The 17167-nt window shown below is 44.3% G+C and overlaps 1 protein-coding gene across 7 annotated transcripts in view; it reads right to left on the bottom strand.

The window, feature by feature from the left end:
- The window catches only part of TRIT1 (tRNA isopentenyltransferase 1), a 43068-nt gene extending 36312 nt beyond the window's left edge, over window positions 1–6756 (bottom strand). For 2 of the 7 annotated variants that reach the window (XM_078452048.1, XM_078452050.1), the window contains exon 1: window positions 6443–6631. In XM_078452048.1, the coding sequence (XP_078308174.1) occupies window positions 6443–6616 (174 nt within the window). In that variant the 5' untranslated portion in view covers window positions 6617–6631. Of the gene's footprint in view, window positions 1–5525; window positions 5700–6442 lie in introns of those variants that run through there. The other 5 variants (XR_013557634.1, XM_078452052.2, XM_060624702.2 and 2 more) reach the window with 5 other exon arrangements.
- Between the last annotated feature and the right edge of the window lie 10411 nt (window positions 6757–17167).

Below are 17167 nucleotides of genomic sequence, written 5' to 3'. Positions count from 1 at the left end.
TAGTGGTATGAGCCTGAACTCTGGATGCCACAATGAGGAAGCAGCAGTGGTGAACCTGTAGCTCCGAACCAGGGCTCCAAAGGTAAGCAAGGCGGTAAAGAGGACCCCAGTCTGATTCAAGTTTATCTAAAGAATTCAAACTACACAAGAAACCAAAACCAATTTAGTTAAGACACATACAAGTAGATACGAATCACATACGTGAATTCTTACATACCCCAAGTAACTTTTACCCCTAGAACATACATTCCTTTTGAAGAAGAGCTATTTCAACACCCTGCCCCAGGCCCTGAAGCCTCAGGGCAGCATCTCACCCTCACAAATATGAACCTGCAAGTCCCATTTGTGCCCTCCCACGATTTCTCATTTGGCCAGTAGTGACTTCTCTTCCCTTACAAAACATCGAAGGTTTGATTCCAAAGTTCTTCCCATCGCTGCAAAAAGGTGAACATACAGTATATGAACAACCCACCAAGCTGAATACTTTAGCCAAAGGAAAACTACATTCAGTCACAATGGAGGTGAATCAAGGAATCTAGAGACGCAGACAGATTTTTGGGAGGAGGCAAAACTTTTGAGACTTCCTTCTTAGCTTCTTGTCATGCTCAGTTGTTTTTTTTTAATGTTTATTTATTTTGAGAGCAAGAAGGAGCGTACCAGTGGGGGAGGGGCAAAGGGAGAGGGAGAGAGAATCCCAAGCAGGCTCAGCACAGAGCACGACATGGGCTTTGATCCCACAGACTGTGAGATCATGACCGGAGCTGAAATCAAGAGTCGATGCTCAACCAACTGAGCCACCCAGGCACCCCCAGCCTCAGTCTTTTTTTTTTTTTTTTTTTTTTTTTTTTTCTTAAAAGATCGCCTCTGTTCAGTTGTGGCAAGCAGCCTCCAGACAGCCCCCATCTCTCCTGGTTAACAGGTTTTTGTGGCTTTTATATCGTGTCCTACTAAGCCACCGTGATTCACACTCCCTTCTCTCCTTTCATATCCCTCTCCCATGCATCCCTGATCTCCCTTGAGCACTATCAGACAAACAGTCCTTTGGTTTAAAAAAAAAAAAAAAAATACTGCTCCTAAATTATGTCCCGAAGCAGACAAAAAGAACCCAGACTCCACATCTATTAGATGACACATAGGCTGCTCACTAGTCAGACTGCCAAAAATCATTTGCTTCTGCTCTTGTAGGTTTAGACAAACATAAAGGGAACAGTGCTCCTATGTATGACTACTGCTTCTCCACAGGACTTGAAGAACTAAGGCATTAGGGATACTTCCTCTCTATAAACCCAAATAGAACACTTTGTTTATTTATCTCGTGGCATATAGTTGGCAGTCTGTATTTCCAGGCAGTCATTGTACATCTTTTGGCAAGTGCCTTCATGTTTCTCAGTACAATGTTTCATCCAGTCACTGAAGGCGATGCATTGTACCTTGAATTTACATGCCAAGAAAAAGACTCAGTCTGAAAAGAAGACCTTCAGTATCATCTTCCTGCAATATATTAGACACTACAGAGGAGTTAGAAGACCCAGATCCAATTCCCAGGTGTACCAGTGTCTTGCAGCGTGATCTCTAGTGTGTTCTTTAATCTTCTGTGCCTCAGTTTTTCCATCCTGGAAAGCAGGGATTGTATTACCTGACCGTCCTTAAATTTAGACTCTTACTGCTGACTAACAATATTCATGTTTCTATAATTTGTGAAATCGGCACTTGGAAAACTCAGGAAATTAAGCACAAATGTTGTTTCTCACTATAATCACACCTGCCAGGCAGAAATCCAAAGTAGAGCCCAGCAGGAGTCCCTAAGCAAGTAATCCCTCAGAGAGTGTTTCTGACTTCCCACTCAACAAATCAAGTGCATGAGAATGGGAAGCAAGAAGCCAGGCAGGACCTTCACATGCTACATGGCTACAGAAGCAAGTCATTATCTGTTGGGCTCCAGGACAATATTATCACCCTAGATATACTACCCTAAACATTGTGGTTTTCCGTTGAAGAAGCTACCTCGATATACTTACTCAATGTTCACAAAAAAACAATCACTTTCCCTGGATGGGAAATGCCCCAACAGGGGTTGCCTTGGGATCACCCTACAGTTAAGGCAGAACAAAAGGATAACGAAACAAGTATGAGGTGCTAGACAAGTTAAGATTTAAGACAGTGTTTTACAATCCTTTTTGAATTACTAGTATACTTGTGAAATATGAAATTCTGGACATCATTCCAAAAGTGATTATTAAAAAGCAAATATTTGTTTTTTAAAAGATCAACTTGGAAGCCTGAAAGAACTTTCTAATTATCACACTTTCCATTTGGTCATCCTTTGGTCTGTCTGTGTGGCTGTACAACAAAGTTTACGTCTCCGACTAGGCTCTCCACAAGGCCAAGTTTCTCCTTTGTTTCAGTAAACATTCTCTGCCTTTAGTATCATTAAATTATTGACATTAAATTATACCTCTTAGTTGCAGCAAGTTTTATCCCCATAGGCAATGCCTCGTGTGGCCACCACTCAGCTCAACACTCCATTTGACAGACATCACTATGAATTCACACTATGATTCACAATATGAATCCTCAAATACATTTTACATCCTGATCAAAATGGAGCACACTCCTGTGAAAGAAGAGTGGCGTACAAGTTAAGAAATACTCTCTAATGACTGAACACCACAGCTCCTGCCTCATCTAAAGGGGATGGCTTTGTGTGGATAAGGCAGTAGACGTGGAAAGTAAACACCTATGTTCAACTCCAGGTTTGCTACTTACTGCCAGACCTTACTGCAAGGCCTGTTGTCTTACCTGTGAAATGACAATGATATTTACCTTACGAGGTAAGGTAGAATAAAAAGCATATGTAAGTATTTTATAAACAAATTTGCTATGCAAATTTAAGTTGTTATTATCATTCTGCCTGTGTATTTATTTGAAATTGAAAATGCTCTTTCAAGGAGCTGGTAATCCAACATTAAGAACGTCCTTTTGTACACCTGAAACTAATGTGCCATTGCGTATCAACTATACTTCAATTCTTTCTTTAAATGTCCTTTTTGTTCACACACTTATAAAAATTCTGAGTCAACCTCAAGTCACTAAAAAGCACCATCTCCCTCCACTGGATAAAAAAACACGTAACAGGGGCATGGTAAGCAAAGGTAGAATGAAGAACTGCATATAACCCCATAAATGGGGCAGAGATACTTTATATCATTATTTGGACTGAAAAGTAAAATCAAAGGTCAAAGTTCTCCAATGGGAATCAAGAGGAAATGATACAAATATCCACAGTACAATCAAAACTAAACACAACCTATAGCCAGTTCAGGAGGCTCAATAATCTTCAAAGTGTTTTCATACATTAATTAATCCTTGTGGTGTCCCTAGGACAAAAGAAATGTAATTCCCATGCTCTAGTTACTTATATAACCACACGAAAAATCTGAATGGATCAAGATGTGCCATTTTAATACAGCAAGTCAACAAATACTTCATCAAATATTAAGGGTCTGCCGTATCATCAGCACTATATGGGGCTCATTGTCCCATACACATGACCTGTTTTACAGTCAACAAAACCTCTAGCAACCTCAACCTTACGGCACACAGCTATGAGTAGAGAAAGATTTCTGAGAAATGGGTAATAGCTATTAAAGAGCTATATACAACACTCATTGCCAGAACCCACTAACTTACTTAAAAATAAATGTAAAATTAAGGGGTGCCTGGGTGGCTCAGTCAGTTAAGCGTCTGACTCTGGCTCAGGTCATGATATCTCACGGTTTTTGAGTCTGAGCCTCGCGTCCAGCCAGCTCTGTGCTGAGAGCTGGAACCTGCTTCAGATTCTGTGTCTCCCTCTCTCTCTGCCCTTCCCCCGCTCACACTGTCTCTCTCTCTCTCTTTCAAAAAAAACAAACATTAAAAAAAATTATTTTAAATAAATGTAAAATTAGGACGACTTACTGAGAACACTCTCGACAGGGCTACGTGTGGTGTTTGAGGAAGATGGGAACAGGGAGCAGTGGTGTGTTTTTTAAATAGGAGGATCAGAGAAAGCCTCATAAGGTGACATCTGAGTAAAGATGTGACTGAAGACAGAAAGCAAGCCACGTGGTTAAACAGATGAAGAAGTTCCACCAGGCAGAGGCAGTCAGTGCAAGAGTCCTGAAACGGCTCATACCTGTTACACTCTCCACCCCCCAACAGACTTTCCCCTTGGAAGTCCTGTTGCCACCCCCACTGTGCCGTGCCAAACCTTCCTGACTTCCTGCCCTGCTCACCATACTCTCCCAGGCCCACAAACCTGAATCCTGAATCACATGGTGTGCATTATTCTTTCAGCGATCAGTGGTCAACTCACTTTGACATGATGACATCTTTCTTTTCCCCTGCATTCCTAACACCCACCCCCAAATCCAATTCATCAGGCACACTATTCACAGATGAATGCTTCTTACACACTGCCTTCCTTCATCATATTACTCATCCCCCATTCCACAATATCTGCAAAACCTAACGAACAGCCTCCTTTCACCATCCTACATACACACATGCCCATTTCACCTTCTAAATCTTCCTTCATGTTCTCTCCTTTGACATAATGCCTTTCTTCTTTCTTATCTATCCAAACTTCACCTTTCAAGTCCCTTTTCAGAGAGCTTTCCGTGACTAACCACACGTCTTTGTTGACTTCTTCTCCCTTCTCAGAAACTGTATGCTTTAGCATAAAATCTAACATTTGCAGTCTCTCTCCTCCCTGCCCCATCCACCTTGCAGAGCATCATTAGTATCACAGTTCAAACAATACTTCTGCTTTATTTCATGTTTAGCTGGACTAAAACTCCTTGAGGAGAGGCATTATGGTTTTTCTCTCCAAAAGGGCCTTGCGGAAAATAGCACCTGTCATGTTTTTAGCACTCCGTGCCGTACGTTGTATTAAGTGCTTTACACACTCTATCATGTTAATCATCACAATTATGTTGCGCTGATACTCTTCTTCCTATTTTACAGAAGAAACAAAGGCGCAAAGAGTTCAGGCTGAAATCACATACCTTAGAAAAGACAGGGCTGGGATTTGAGGTGAAGTCTGGATCTTGAAGTTGACACATCGTAGAGGTTGCAAACAAACATTTGTTGAATTATACTAATCATTTCATGTGTGTTGATGGGTCATGTCCCCCCAAATGAAACCATGCCCCGAGGTTTACGGGGTGCAGTGGGAAGGACTGCCCTTCCTTGCTGAGTACCCATCAGGTAGGGGCTAGACTCAGTGCCAGGCATTTCACACTCAAGCACCTCATTTACTCCAAAACCTCATTAACTGTAAATTATCCTCAATAAATAGCGTTTGTAATTCCTCCATCACAGATTTACCCCAAATGTCACCCACTCTCAACCCGAGGCCAAATGCACCCAGGTGCTGTGTGTAGTACACACTCCTTCTGGGCTTTTCCTCTAACTCAGGGAAGAGGACAAAGCCTCCCGACTCCCATCAGCCAGAGTAGGTTAAAAAACCTCTAACCTCAACTTACACAAATATTTGCCAAGTGCATGGCCCCCGCCTTCTTCAGGACCCTGCTCTTCATTCTAAAACTCATGATCTCGGGGCGCCTGGGTGGCTCAGTCGGTTGGGCGTCCGACTTCAGCTCAGGTCACGATCTCGCGCTCCGTGAGTTCGAGCCCCGCTTCGGGCTCTGGGCTGATGGCTCAGAGCCTGGAGCCTGCTTCAGATTCTGTGTCTCCCTCTCTCTCTGCCCCTCCCCCGTTCATGCTCTGTCTCTAACTGTCTCAAAAATAAATAAACGTTAAAAAATAATTTTTAAAAAAAATAATAAAAAATAAAACTCATGATCTCACCTACTAAGCACCACAGCCCTGAGGGCAGGTGGCATTTTTTCCACTTTACAGATACGTTAAGCTCACGTGGCCGACGCAGATCCGGAACTAGAATCCAGGTCTCGATGAATATCCATCCTGTTCCATACCCTCACGAGGCACTCATAGATGGTAACCAACTTAAACCGGTGTCGCTGAATACTCTAAGTAGCAAAGGCTCTGCGATAATTTTCATTCAAAAGATATTTATTGGACGCCTGTCAACCTTGTAGGTTCAAATGCTATCTCCTCCCCTTAGTCGCTGTGTGACACAGAGAAAGCCATTCCATCTCCCTAGGTGAATTTTCTCACGCGCAAATGGAGAGAACAGAATCTACCAACAGCAACGTCGTGAGAAGTAAATGAGATGAGGAAAGCCAATCAATCGCCCGGCACTACGTCTGGCACATGGTGGGTGGGCACCTAGTAATTATGGGTTCCCTTCACCTGCCCACTCGGTCCCACAAGCCTCAGGGTTCACCCACTACACCCATGCGACAGGGTATCCACTCCGCCAGAGGCCCGCACGCGGCCTCTGGGTTTCACAGGCCCGTGGACAGCCGCACTGTCATACCTGCATGGAGTCAGCGCTGACGATTTCGCCACCGAGCCGCTGGCCTAGCTGCAACGCCAGGGTGGATTTGCCGGTGCCGGTCGCCCCAAGAATCACTACAAGAGGCAGTGTCCGTTGCAGACCCCGTAGCCCGGAACCCACAGAAACTGCTCGTGCAGCCGCTACCGCCGCCATCTTGAAGATATCTGCGCTTGTGCAGGAGCAGCTGTCCCCATGGCAACCGTCAGTGCGCCTGCGCAGACCTAGGACTCCGTTAGGATGAGTGGAGAGGTGGGAGCGGCGCGACCAAGACTTCGGAGCTTGAGAGGCTTTCGACCTGACTGCCCTCAACTAGCTGGTGCCAGCGCCTCAACTCTCTCCTCTCCCGTTTTTGTTGTTTTAACAACTGGTAATCAATTTATTAAAAAGATTTTTTTAACCCTCTCCTCTCTTAAATGGGGGATGGCAATCCTATCTCAAATCTATCCCTGTTATTTCTTCCTTTCACGGCAGCTAGTTCTTTTCTTCATACCACTAATTACAGTATAAAATTATATACTGACTCCTATGTATTGTCTGACTTCCACCCCAGGCTGTTAGTTCCATAAAGGCAAGGAACAGATTCTGCCTAGGTCTAGGTCACTGCTAATATCTCCAGTGCCTAGCACAGTGCCTGATGCAGAACAGGCATTGTTAAATGGAGAAGAGAACGGTTTGCCTACCTAGTGCTGGAGCCACTGAACTAGAAGTGTGGTGTTCTCCAGAATCAGATCTGCCTAGTTCTTAGGCAAGGGCAGCTGCTCTAATGTTTTTATCCCACAAAACAAACCCAGACACAGAAGGAAGGACAAAATCTTCCATCTCTTTAGCAAAAGGATGCAAACGATGGATTGAGAACAGAGAAAAGCAAGTAAACAACCCACAAAATATGAACAGGAAGAATAAGGAAGGCAGAAAGTATAAAGTAGGAACCCTCAGATGAAAGTGAAGACCAGGGGCACCTGGGTATTCAGTGTCTGACTCAGCTCAGGTCAGGATCTCACAGTTTATTGGATCGGGCCCCATGTTGGGGCAGTCTGTGCTGACAGCTGGGAGCTGAGCCTGGAGCCTGCTTCGGGTTCTCTGTCTCCCTCACTCTCTGCCCCTCTCCTGCTTTCTCTCTCTCTCTCAAAAATGAATAAACATTAAAAAAAAAAAAAAAAGAGGCAGAGACCAGAAGACCGAAATTCAAGAACCACAACCTTTAAGAAAGGGCTTCGAAATGATAGAGCTGGGTTCAAATCCCAACTCTGCTACTTACCAGCTGCTGCATAGCCTCACTTTACCTCTTAGCCTCAGTTTTCTTTTGTTTAATGTTTATTTATTTTTTTAAGTTTATTTATTTATTTTTGAGAGACAGAGAGAGAGCGCAGGGGAGGGGCAGAAAGAGAGGGAGTCAGAATCCCAAGCAGGTTCCACACCGTCAGCACAGAGCCTGATGTGGGGCTCGAACTCACAGAACTGTGAGATCAGACACTTAACCAACTGAGCCACCCATGTACCCCTTAATGTTTGTTTATGTATTTATTTTTAGAGAGAGAACACGCATCAGCAGGGGAGGGCTGGCGGGGGGGGGGAAGACAGAGAGAGAGAATCCCAGAGCAGGTTTTGCACTGTCAGCACAGAGCCTGACACAAGGCTCAGACTTGCGAATCATGAGATCATGACCCGGGCCAAAATCCAAGAGTCAGATGCTTAACCAACTGAGCCACCCAGACGCCCCTTAGCCTCAGTCTTCTTATCATTAACTACCTCTCAGGATTGTCATAAGGATAAAATGAAGTTATATCCAAAATGTGTCTGCCACAATACTCTAACACATAACAACCACCATTTGCTGAACACTTGGTGTTACTTTAATGGTAACACCCCATCTGCCTCACTAAAGAGGTAAGAGCAGAAGCCTAAGGGCAGAGAAATTTTCAGTACTGTGTAAAAATACCTAAATATGTATTTTCCTAACCCCTTGTTAGCCAATTTAAGGGTTAACTTTTTTTTTCCCTGAGATTACTTGGCTCCACCTAGCTCTCAGGTCATATCACCAGGATCCCTTGGGCCAGAGGAATTACCCTTGGAAATTTAGATTATATGATAGTCCTGCCTGGAATAACTGCCAATACATTTCTCAATCACTTGGATCACTGCTGACATAATGGGCACTCTTGCAGGCCCAGCCTGAACCCTGTAGCCACATATATTGTTTGGAGAACATCAGAATCCAGGGTCCCCTATACCTCCTTTTCTCAGTCCAGTCTGCTTTGATCAAAAGCCTGTTCTCTCCAATTTGTGGTACCTGCCTGGGGCTGGTTTTAAAATCGAGATGTGTGGCCATATATTGGCAGACACTCTCACATGATGGTTGTTAACTGTAGAGCCTTTGCCTGGAGACTTTCAGAGGGTACGGTTACCATGACAACCCCTAGAAAGACGGCAGGCAGGAGAAACGATGCAAATAAAGCAAAAGAGAGGCTAATTTCATGATGACAATCTGACCATGACAGAGTGCTCACTCACAGATGGGAAAGCACTGTCCAAGTCATGACCAGGTGACTGTTATGAGAGAGAGAAAAAAGAGAGGAGTGGAATTTACCACTGAGAGACCCAAAGAGGGAGAGGCTGGTTACCAAGGCAACTGGGGAGAAAGGAATGAAAAAATGAGGCTTCACCACAGCAGCAGAAAATTGCTTCTAGCCAAGCAACACGGGACTGTTGCTATAGAAACAAAGAGAACAGGGATCCTATAGACCATGGGGAGAATTATCACTGAAGTGGTGAGCAGGAAAGACTCCTAAATCAGAATGGAGCCCATGATTCAAAACAAATCAGGAGAAGTGAAAAAAAAACATACCATTTCTATTTATTTTTATTCTACCAGTCTTACCAAAAGAGAATAGGAACATATTCTGTAAGTATCTTCAGGCTATTCCATTTGTACCTCTATTTGTCTCCCTAATGATCTTCTGAACTCTAAATTATATTAAGAATAGTTCCTTCAAGATAGCTGTAACTTGAAATCCTAATTGGAGAGTTTAAGTTCAAGGGAAAATTAGGAAATTGAAGTCTATGACCAAGAGTTAATAAGAATTTCTAAAAACAACAACAAAAACAACAACAAAAATAATAGAAAATCCTCTAATGGGAAGCTTTGCACAAAAGGTACAAAAGAGAGTCAAGAAAGCTATTTGTAGTCATGCCCAGGTATTAGCCCTGACCCCCTCTTTGCCTTCTGTGATGCCAGATGGGAAGTGGTTCAATCTATTCTGAAAGATAACCCAAGAGGTAAGAGGGTCTTTCATTTAAGGTCTCTGCGTATATCTAGAGGTGGAGGAGGCAGAAGCCCATTTCCAACATACTCCGCTGCTTACAGATTATTGGGGGTAAAGAATTTCTGCTGGAAAAGGCAAAATTTCTGGGGATAGGTTCGGTCCAGAAAAGCACAACTAAAATGTAAGACTAGGGATGCTCAAATTACTTGGAAGATAATAATTCTTTGCTTCCCCTCCTGAAAGTCCACAACCAGTCACCTAATTATTATCCTTCGTGTGTGCGTGTTGTACGGTGTCTGTAGGACCGATGTATAGTCAGGCTGGGCAACCTATGCACCTGCCTCACCTTCTTCAGGAAATTGAGAGCATGGGGTGGGATAGGCATGGGAACATGGCAAAAAAGGAGAAAGGGAGTAATGCAGAGAGGTAGAGGGGATATTGGAGTGATGACCCAATAGTGTTCATTATATTATTTCCTGCCCTTTGTATATTTTAAATAATTTATTTGAAAAAAAATTTTTAGAGGGGCTCCTGGGTGGCTCAGTCAGTTAAGTGTCTGACTCTTGACTTCGGCTCAGGGTATGATCTCCCGGTTCATGAGTTCAAGCCCTGCATCAAGTTCCATGCTGACGATGTGAAGCCTGCTTGGGATTCTGTCTCTTCCTCTCTCTCTCTGCCTCTACCCTGCTCGCTCTCTATCTCTCTCTCAAAATAAATGAAAATAAACTTTAAAAAATACCTTCTTAAAAACATTTTTCTTTTTTTTTCTTTTTTTTTTAATTTATTTATTTTTGAGACAGAGAGAGACAGAGCATGAATGGGGGAAGGTCATAGAGAGAGGGAGACACAGAATCTGAAACAGGCTGCAGGCTCCGAGCTGTCAGCACAGAGCCCGACGCGGGGCTCGATGCGGGGCTCGAACTCACAGACCGTGAGATCATGACCTGAGCCGAAGTCTGATGCTTAACCGACCAAGCCACCCAGGCGCCCCTTAAAAACATTTTTCTTAAAAAATGTAACGTTTATTTATTTTTGAGAGAGACAGAGAGACAGAGACAGAGTACAAGTGGGGGAGGGGCAGAGAGAGATTGAGACACAGAATCCAAAGCAAGCTCCAGGCTCTGAACTGTCAGCACAGAGCCCCTCTCGGGGCTTGAACTCACAAACCGCGAGATCATGACCTGAGCCAAAGTTAGTGCTTAACTGACTGAGCCACTCAGGCGCCCCTTAAAAACATTTTTTTTTTTAGAAAAAAGAAGAAGCATAGGGAGATGGTTAAAGGTGAAGCCATTCAAAGTGACGCATCCAGAAAGTTCAAATGTTCAACATGGAAAGCTAGGGATGTTGTGATAGGACAGGAGGAACATGCCATGGGAGGACTGAAGCATCTGTTTCCAAGGTAAGAGAAGAAAGTCGAGTTGAAGACAAACACTAGCTTTTTATTCAACCCAAGGAGCCCGAGCAGCCTGACCCCCATACTAATTAGGTATCCCAAATAAAAAATATTTCCTGTAGGATTATTTCACAATAAATTTGGTGCCTGTTTTAGGTTCCAAGGGCTGCCATAACAAATTACCACAAACCGTGTGGCTTAAACCAACAGAAATTTATTCTCTAGCAGTTCTGGACCCCAAAAGCCCAAAATCAAGGGGTTAGTAGGGCCATGCTCCCAAGCTTCCCTCTAGGAAAGAATCCCTCTTTGCCTCTTGTAGGTTCTAGCGGTTGCTGGCATTCCTTGGTTTGTGGCAGTGTGACTGCAATCTTGCCTCTGTCTTCCTATGGCCATCTTCTCTGTGTGTGTCTCTTCCAAAAATTTCCCTCCCTAGGACCTCAGTCATTGGATTAGAGCCCACCTTAATCCAGTATGACATCATCTTAACTTGATGACATCTGCAAATACCCTATTTCAGGTCACATTCATAGGTTCTGGATAGACATGTATTTGGTGAGGGACAAAACACAACCCAGTACAGTACCTGAGTAATCATAATATTTTCCATTGGTTGCTCTTTCCATTAGCAATTGGCGGATTCAAATTTGGGAGGCCAGAATTGCTCACAACAATTAAGGTTCCCCTCACAAGAGAGTAGAGCTCACCATGTCGTATAGTTTATGTTCCAGCTAAGGTTGAGTTATTGGGCTTTCTCCAGAGCATACCAGAATGTTCTCAAAGGGGGCTCACTTCCAGTCTTCTCAGCTCTCTAAGAGGGCCTGCACACCCACAGCAGATCCCTGAAGGCTGCAAAATCAGAGTGGGGGAAGTGCAAAAAGGAAGAAGATACAGAGCCATAAGAGCTCCTTGCCAATCCTAATCTCATGGCTCTTTCAAGGCCTATGTCTCTGGCCCCCTCTCTTTCTCAAGGCTTGGCATGTTGGGCCCTCATCATCTTTATATTCTGATGAGTCTCAAACCTGTACCATCATTTCAAACCCCTTCCTAAAGCTTTAGTATCACATCCTCAACTTCCTGTTGGGTGCTCTATTTTGTATGACCCCATCACCTCAAATCTCAAACCACAATCAGTTTCTTTCCCTGACTTCCCTATTTCAAAGAATCACAGAGAATGTTTGCTATTGAAAGGAACCTCTTAGAAATCCAGTGCAACCCCTCTTGTTTTGTAAGAATGAGACCACCCAACCAGCACATCAGACCAGATTGTTCCCCATTCCCCAGATTCCATACAGCCTTCCCACAATCCCCTCTTCCCCAACACTAGTCCCTCGGCCTAGAACACCTTCCTCTTCTTCACTTAGCCAAATGCTTCTGGGACTTCTGGTTCCAGTTATAGTCACCGTATCTCCAACAAGAACTTTCTTGACGACTCCCAAGTGCTCTCTTCCCCTTCTGAGACTTGTAGCCCTTGACTGAGCCACACACTGCCTTCTTTTGTGACGGTGTTTGCACGCTCATAAACTTCCACAAGGAACCATAGCTTCATATATCATTGCTCTCACTATTATATACACTTCAGAGAATAAGGAAACTTCTAGGACTCGGGGATATTAAGTGATTTGCCCAACATCACACAGGTACTAGGGATCCAAATCCCTGTTTTTATTTTTTTTATTTTTTTATTTATTTTTTAATTTTTTTTAACGTTTATTTATTTTTCAGACAGAGAGAGACAGAGCATGAACGGGGGAGGGTCAGAGAGAGAGGGAGACACAGAATCTGAAACAGGCTCCAGGCTCTGAGCTGTCAGCACAGAGCCTGATGCGGGGCTCGAACTCACGAACTGCCAAATCATGACCTGAGCCGAAGTCAGACGCTCAACCAACTGAGCCACCCAGGCGCCCCCCAAATCCCTGTTTTTAAACCGTTATATTATGCCATCTATACCACCTCCAGTAATTTTTTTTTTTAATCTCCATAGGATCTGGCTCCAACTCTTTATTCCAATATTCTTCTAAGTGTGACCTCAGGATTCCGCCTTCCTGCTTGTTGTCAGCAGTGTAGATTCCCAGCTCTGACCTACTGCATCAGGTGGGGTGGGTAGATTCTTAACACATACTCAAGTTTGAGAGTCACTGCCCGAACAAAATAGGCATTTGAGGGTTTAACTGGCCAAATGGAGTCCATTGACTCCTGCTCAGTTTGAAGACACCACAGTCAGTGCCCAGGAGGACAAATGGAGGGCCCATATGTGCAACAGCATCGCAGGCTCACAGCTCCTGCCTGCTGTGGGTCATGGGATGCTACGGACCAGACAGAAGCTCAGGTCTGTGCCTGCCTTTTCTCCTCTGCCTAGCTCAGTCTCCCCAAACCCTCGCTACTCTTTCCCTGATGACCTATTGCCTCTTGAGGCATCAATATGTGCACTCCAGATTACTTTAAGTACTCCTTGTGGGAAGGCTCTTTATTTTACCACTCTCTTCTGTCACTTTTTAAATATGACTAATCTGTATTCTAGGTGTGCCTTGCTAAATGGTTTGAATAACGCTAATCATTTACTGAGCACTTACTATTGCTCACCACAACTCAATGAAGTGGGTGCTATTATTTATACCTGTTTTACAGAGGAGGAAACTGGGGCTGGGAGAAGGTAGTAATTTGCCCAAGGTGGTAGCAAAGGTGCAGCTGGAAAATGCAGGGCCAGACTTGGAACTAAGATCTGTTGGGTGAGGGAGACCACTCAACCATACTGTTTCCCACAAGTTGAAAGGCAATCCAACACTTCCTAGGCACCTCCTAGGCCCCTGGCACAGAGTGTAATTATTTAATAACTCACCTGATTAGAGACTTTAAGACCATATTTACATTTCCTGGTCCGAAGAATGGGTAATGTTAAGACAGTTGATCTCTTTGGCAACAGTTCCAAATAAAGACATTAACAAGGGCTGCCCACTGGGCTTAAAGTAGAAATGCTCACACCCCAACGGAACTTTAGCTGACACATTTAGACACCTCTCGTTCACCCCTGCCCAGTCACCCACTCATCAGTCATCTGCCAACGGGTTATCTTCTCCTTAGAAAAGAACCTCTTTCTCAGTCCCTCTTATCACCTTCTAGATCAACAAAGCCATCCCCATCCTCCCCTTCTCCTTCTAAAGTGAATATTCTGGAATATCCTAACCCTGGGAGTCCTTTAGACAAATTCAGCACATCTAAGATAATTCAACCTGTCTCATTCCCCCCCCCCCCCCAATATTCCCTGCCAACAGAGGCAAGAATTAGCACACGCTTTAGCTTTTTATTGTCTAACACAGAAGATGGCCTGTCTTTTCTATACTAAGTGTGGCTTCTCAGCTGCCCCTTATTGTCTATGTGAAGAGTCCCTGAGGTATACTATTCCCAGTCAAACCTAATTTGTAGAAATTGTCCTCCAAAATCCAGGAATAAACTCCCAGCTATTTTCAGACAAAGATAGAGGTAGGAGTCTGTAGAAATGAGCTAGGAAGGAGCTTAAAATACTTCACATTCCAGAAACACCCTCCCTTCCCCCCAGGAGATGGCTTTATTCCCTCTCCTTTCTCAGCAGAGTTACACTCAAAAGAGCTGAAGTTTGGAGTCAGGCAGCTGGCACTAGCTGTGTGGGCTTAGACAAAGGATTTCAATGTCTCGAGTCTTCAGTTTGTTCATCTGTGAAATGGAACCGACGCCACCCTGTTCTCCAGGTTATTGCGAGAATTAAGATATGTAAAACAACTAACACTGGGGGTCCCTGCTGTTTTACAGAGGGCTCATGATTTCTTTCGAGGCCTAGGAAAGGGAGAGGAATCCTACAAATTAGTCGTTTGACAAATGGCATCAAAAAAGAAGGATGAATATACTGGGAGCAGAGTGACAAGAACTGAAAGAGGGAACTGAAGTTTTAAGAAAACAGTCCCAAGAACGCAAGTCTATGTTTATCAAACAGCTACTTACAAACTAGGTTCCCTGGCTTAGAGACAGTGGGGGGTTGAGTGGAAAGTTTACCTGACAAGAGACTGGGTTTGGGACTCTGGTTTTGTTATGTGACCTTGAGCAAGAAACTGCCCTAGGCTCCAGTACTGTGTGGCAGAGGTTGCATACTTGTGATGAGGGTCACTTTGTAAACGTGAGGAATTTATAGGAAGTTTTTGACTCTACTCAGGCTCCGTAAGAGAGAGGGAGAGCAACCAGGTCTCAGCTGTAAAGGATTAGCCGAGGCAACGTGGCCTTCTTCCACCATGATGTGCTCGGCCTTTCTGAACAGCAACTGTTTGCTTTCACAGTCCCAGAAGGGGCCTCGTTGGGGCAAGATTAACCCACCCAGCCCACAAATGTGGCAGAGTGACTGGTCATGGAACATTTGCTCCACTCCATCCCAATAAATGGCAGGCGCAATGGCCCCACGGAGAGACAATTCCAACAAGCAGTTAAGTGATGAAATTCCATGTTTCCCTCCTCCACACACCCCATGCTAACAAAACCAGCTGTCATTATTATGTAGTGGTTGAGACCTCTGGCTGTGGAGATAGGCAAAAGCGAGTTTAGATCCCAACTCACTGACTTACTAGCCAAGTAACTGAGTAACTTTGGGCAGGTTTGTTTTACTTTTACAGAGGTTTTTGTTTTTTTTTTTTTTTTTTTTTTTTTTAATGTTTATTTATTTTTGACAGAGAGAGACAGAACATGAGACGGGGGGCAGGGGCAGAGAGAGAGAGAGAGAGAGAGACAGAATCCAAAGCAGCCTCCAGGCTCTGGATGCGGGGCTCGAACTCACAGACTGCGAAATCATGACCTCAGCTGAAGCTGGATGCTCAACCAATGGAGCCCCCCAGGCGCTCCAAGTTTTATTTTGCTTTTAGAACCTCAGGTTCCAGGGTGCCTGCGGGACTTGGTCGGTTGAATGTCCGACTTTGGCTCAGGTCATGGTCTCATGGTTCTTGAGTTTGAGCCCCGCATCAGGCTCGCTGCTGTCAGTACAGAGCCTGCTTTGGGTCCTCTGTCCCCACCCCTCCCTCATTTATGCTCTCGTTCTCAAAAGTGAATAAATATTTATTACGGAAAAAAAAAAAAAGAACCTCAGGTTCATCTTCTGTAACCCTGTCACACAGTTGGTCGTGGTGTAACATGAAGGAGGGGGCAGAGTGCTTTGACATAGGCAGTGTTCTATCAGGAACAGCTGTTATTCAATTCTCCCCTCCTGCGTGTAGGGCAAGTTTAGGAAGACTACGGGAGGGAAGAGGAGCCTTCATTTGCTTTCATTGAGGGAGAAAGAAAAAAAAATCGTATTACATCACAAAATCTTAGCGAATTTTTAAGATATCCTGCATGGTCATCATACCACCAAGGTAAGAACCTGGTACCACCCAAAAGAATATAAGGCTTCACACTTTAAGAAAGGGGTTTAGGGGCGCCTGGGTGGCTCAGTCGGTTAAGCGGCCAACTTCGGCTCAGGTCGTGATCTCGCGGTCCGTGAGTTCTAGCCCCGAGGGGGCTCTGTGCTGACAGCTCAGAGCCTGGAGCCTGTTTCAGATTCTGTGTCTCCCTCTCTCTCTGCCCCTCCCCCGTTCACGCTCTGTCTCTCTCTGCCTTTCAAAAATGAATAAATGTTAAAAAACATTAAAAAAAAAAAAAGAAAGAAAGGGGTTTAAAAATCTACTACTTCATGAATACTTGTCACCCCCCTGGGCAGGAGCATTTATCCCCATTTTACAGATAAGGAAACTAGGGCTCAGAAAGGTAAAGCTAAAAGGCACAGAGCAAGTGGTGGAGCTGGGATTTCAAACCTTCTGAAGCTCAAATTCCACTCTCTTTGCAATTCACAAGAGAATGCCACGTTCACGGACTATACCACGGACCGAACCTACATTGTTTAGACATGTCTGAAATGGCATTTCAGGAACCCGAAGTGGAATGACCTGGTTAGCAACATGGTTAGAGAAATGCAACCCTCTGGATCGCTGGTGGTTACCCCGAAACTGTTTTCCTTGGCTCAGGGGGACTTGGTTGGCATAAGGTGCCCCCACTCTGACA

Source organism: Panthera onca, chromosome C1 (assembly GCF_046562875.1).
Source record: "Panthera onca isolate mPanOnc1 chromosome C1, mPanOnc1 haplotype 2, whole genome shotgun sequence".
Classification (NCBI taxonomy): domain Eukaryota; kingdom Metazoa; phylum Chordata; class Mammalia; order Carnivora; family Felidae; genus Panthera; species Panthera onca.
Note: the sequence above shows the minus strand (reverse complement) of the source record. Positions and strands in the feature narration are given on the sequence as shown.